This window comes from Laccaria bicolor, genomic scaffold (assembly GCF_000143565.1).
Source record: "Laccaria bicolor S238N-H82 LACBIscaffold_119 genomic scaffold, whole genome shotgun sequence".
Lineage (NCBI taxonomy): Eukaryota > Fungi > Basidiomycota > Agaricomycetes > Agaricales > Hydnangiaceae > Laccaria > Laccaria bicolor.
The window spans coordinates 35417-38234 of record NW_001889990.1 but is presented as its reverse complement, the minus strand read 5'-3'; the positions used below and the strand labels follow the sequence as shown (position 1 = coordinate 38234).

The 2818-nt window shown below is 39.8% G+C and overlaps 1 protein-coding gene across 1 annotated transcript; it reads left to right on the top strand.

Annotated features, from left to right (window-relative positions):
• Positions 1-444: 444 nt before the first annotated feature.
• LACBIDRAFT_335723 (uncharacterized protein) lies at positions 445-1801 on the top strand (the record flags this gene model as incomplete). Its single annotated transcript, XM_001890608.1, has 7 exons — positions 445-475; positions 527-576; positions 658-824; positions 878-1234; positions 1286-1433; positions 1521-1598; positions 1769-1801. 7 exons carry the CDS (start codon positions 445-447, stop codon positions 1799-1801), a joined length of 864 nt encoding a protein of 287 aa, XP_001890643.1.
• Between the last annotated feature and the right edge of the window lie 1017 nt (positions 1802-2818).

The following is a 2818-nucleotide window of genomic DNA, read 5'->3' as shown; positions in this document are numbered from 1 at the left end:
GTACCTGACGGCCATAAATTCTGTGGTTGATACAGCCAATCAACATATAAGAAAGGATGTCTCATGACAAACAGAGACAGTTTATCGTCAATAAAAGAGGTATATAAAATAGAACAAGCAAGACCGAGCGCTAATCATACTTTAGCTTTTGAAAGTTGATCGACGAGACGGTTGAAAGGCCGATCAACATGAAAAACACAGGGTCGGTTGACAGAATATATCATACATCTCACTTTCAATGGGCGCTACTAAATACAGCCTCATTTTGACAGAATAGGTATAGACAGAAGGGTTGTTAGGACCAAGGAATATTTGTTCAAGTATATGACGGTGACTAGGGATCAAGCATGTTCCCATGCATTAGCAACCCTTGAATGAAATTGACAAGCAATCGTACGCGTATTCACAAGTTTTGTTGCTTAGGCATTCACATATACTTTCAACATGGATGCATTCTACGACAACGATGAAGCCAGTGAGTAGAGCATATTTACTGCCATTGTGACTGAAAACCAAAAATCCATAGGAGATCTTCTTGAATTCGTAACCAAGGCACGCATTGAGAAAGGCCCAAAGGTCTGTCAACTATTGACCTTCGATGAGGTTAGCAGCGCCTACCTTAGAAGTTCGATGAGTTTACTAATTGACGATATGTAGAAAGATGGGATGGCACCATACGCATTTGTGCAATCCATGGAGAAACCTCATTGCTGGAAGCTTGTAAGGATTGAACAGAACACGCAAGAACAAGAGGAAGTCGTCCTACGTATCCAAGGAATCATATGTGACAAGAGCATACCGCCAATTAAAAGGCCATTTGAAATGTACGTTGATGATACTAAAGTCTGTGGTGCCTTCTCAGCATATATATACACAGAGAGTCACGAGGCCGGAAATATCTACGTCAAAGCATTACGCTTACAGGATTCGGTTCAGACATAATGAAGAAAGCCATTGAGAATATACATTACATCCATGGGTTATTCAATCAGGAATTCACGCAAGGAGAACTCGAGGCTTGGACGCCTGGAAGATTCGGCCAGTTTGATGCTATCGACATATCGAACCGCTACTTCACCAGACGGAGTGACATGAATGGAGAGATGCCAATCCAATTCAGTCGTGCTATTGATCCAGATGATATATTGACAAATGCGTTATCAAATGACTTCGTTCATATTCAAGAGAATGTCGTAGAGTATTACGAGGCTGTAAAGAAGGACAACAAAATCAAGTGAGTATATTTCTACTTCTTTGGAAGAATGACTTATAACGATGGTTATAGATATATAGATATCAATCCTGGACGTATTCAGAGGGGAGACATTTTGGAAATTCAAGCTTCATTTATGGTTGTACCACTAAAAGCCAAGAAATTCAAAATGCTTATCGTGCTAAGAGCGATTACACTTTTAGACAACAGCGCTACCAAAGTGAGTAAAATTTTATTGCCTTACAAGCTTTACTAAAATACTTTTGGTGACCAGAACGCAACTATTTCATGACAAATGAGTGGACAGGAAGTACGTCGCATCAGCCAGACCCTAAAGAGAAAGACAGGATACAGTGAGGATGAGGATGTAGAAATGCGTGACAAGGTTAGAAGGATGCATATTGATTGAAATGTATGGTCTATGGCTAGACTACACATATGATTTACGTTGTGAATGTGGGCTAATTATGAAGCTAACAAAGGCAGATAGACTTTGATGAATCAATGTGATTTACTTTTTTTTCGTTGATAAATTATACTTCTTTACATTGAGAGTATACCAATCGCCCCGGCAAGGCCGGAGCATGATTGGTATACTATCAATGTAAAGAAGTATAGTTAGTTGCATTGAAGTAAAAAGGAAGCCAAAAAAAAAAGTAAATCACATTGATTCATCTAAGTCCTTCAGCCAAATAGAGCAATAATGAGGCCACAAGGCGAGTGCTGCGAGAACGCTGCAAGCAGAAGCCATGAGCGCAAGCCATGACACGTGACAACCATGAGATATGATGACAAAGCATACCATGGATCGATAACACTCTGGAAATGTTGAGGGATGTTTCTAGGACAGGGCTAGCAAACAATTTGAGGAGAGAGAGAGCAGAGGCATCACTATTCATATGCTAAGGGTGCTAAAAGCAAATGTTAAGCAAAGATTTGGTAGATTTGACTAGAAAATATGATGAAGAGGATGAGGCATTCAACCGTGGGAAGAAATCATTTTCGTGGGAGAAAGTCAAATTTCAGCGTTACCGCGCTGAAAAAAGTCTCGAGATCCCGGGTAATAAACGAGTCTCTTCGTAAACTCAGAGGACTCGTAACAAAGTGGGGAAAATCAAAGGCTGCTTCAAAATCAAAGCACAAGTCAAATGAAATTGACTTTGATGATCAACATCAAATCTGGAATGTCAGACATGGATCAACTGAACACTTTGCTGGAAAGCTTTCACTCTGCCTTGGAATGCCTGTGATGATCAGAAATAATGATGCAACTGAGCTGTGCATAACAAAAGGTCAAGAAGGATTTGTAGTTGGATGGCAGGCAAAGAAAGGTCCACATGGAAAGAGAATACTGGACACTCTATTTGTAAAATTAGATAAGCCTTCAAAAACTATTAAAATACCTGGGCTTCCAGAAAATGTGGTACCTTTAGTCAAGGGAACTAAAACTATTACATGTACATTCCCTAGTGACCTGAAGGAGTCTATAGAAAGACAACAAGTTTGGGTTCTACCTAATTTTGCAATGACAGATTATGCAGCTCAAGGAAAAACTAGACCATACAATGTTGTCCATCTCAACAGCTGCCATACTCATATGTCTTA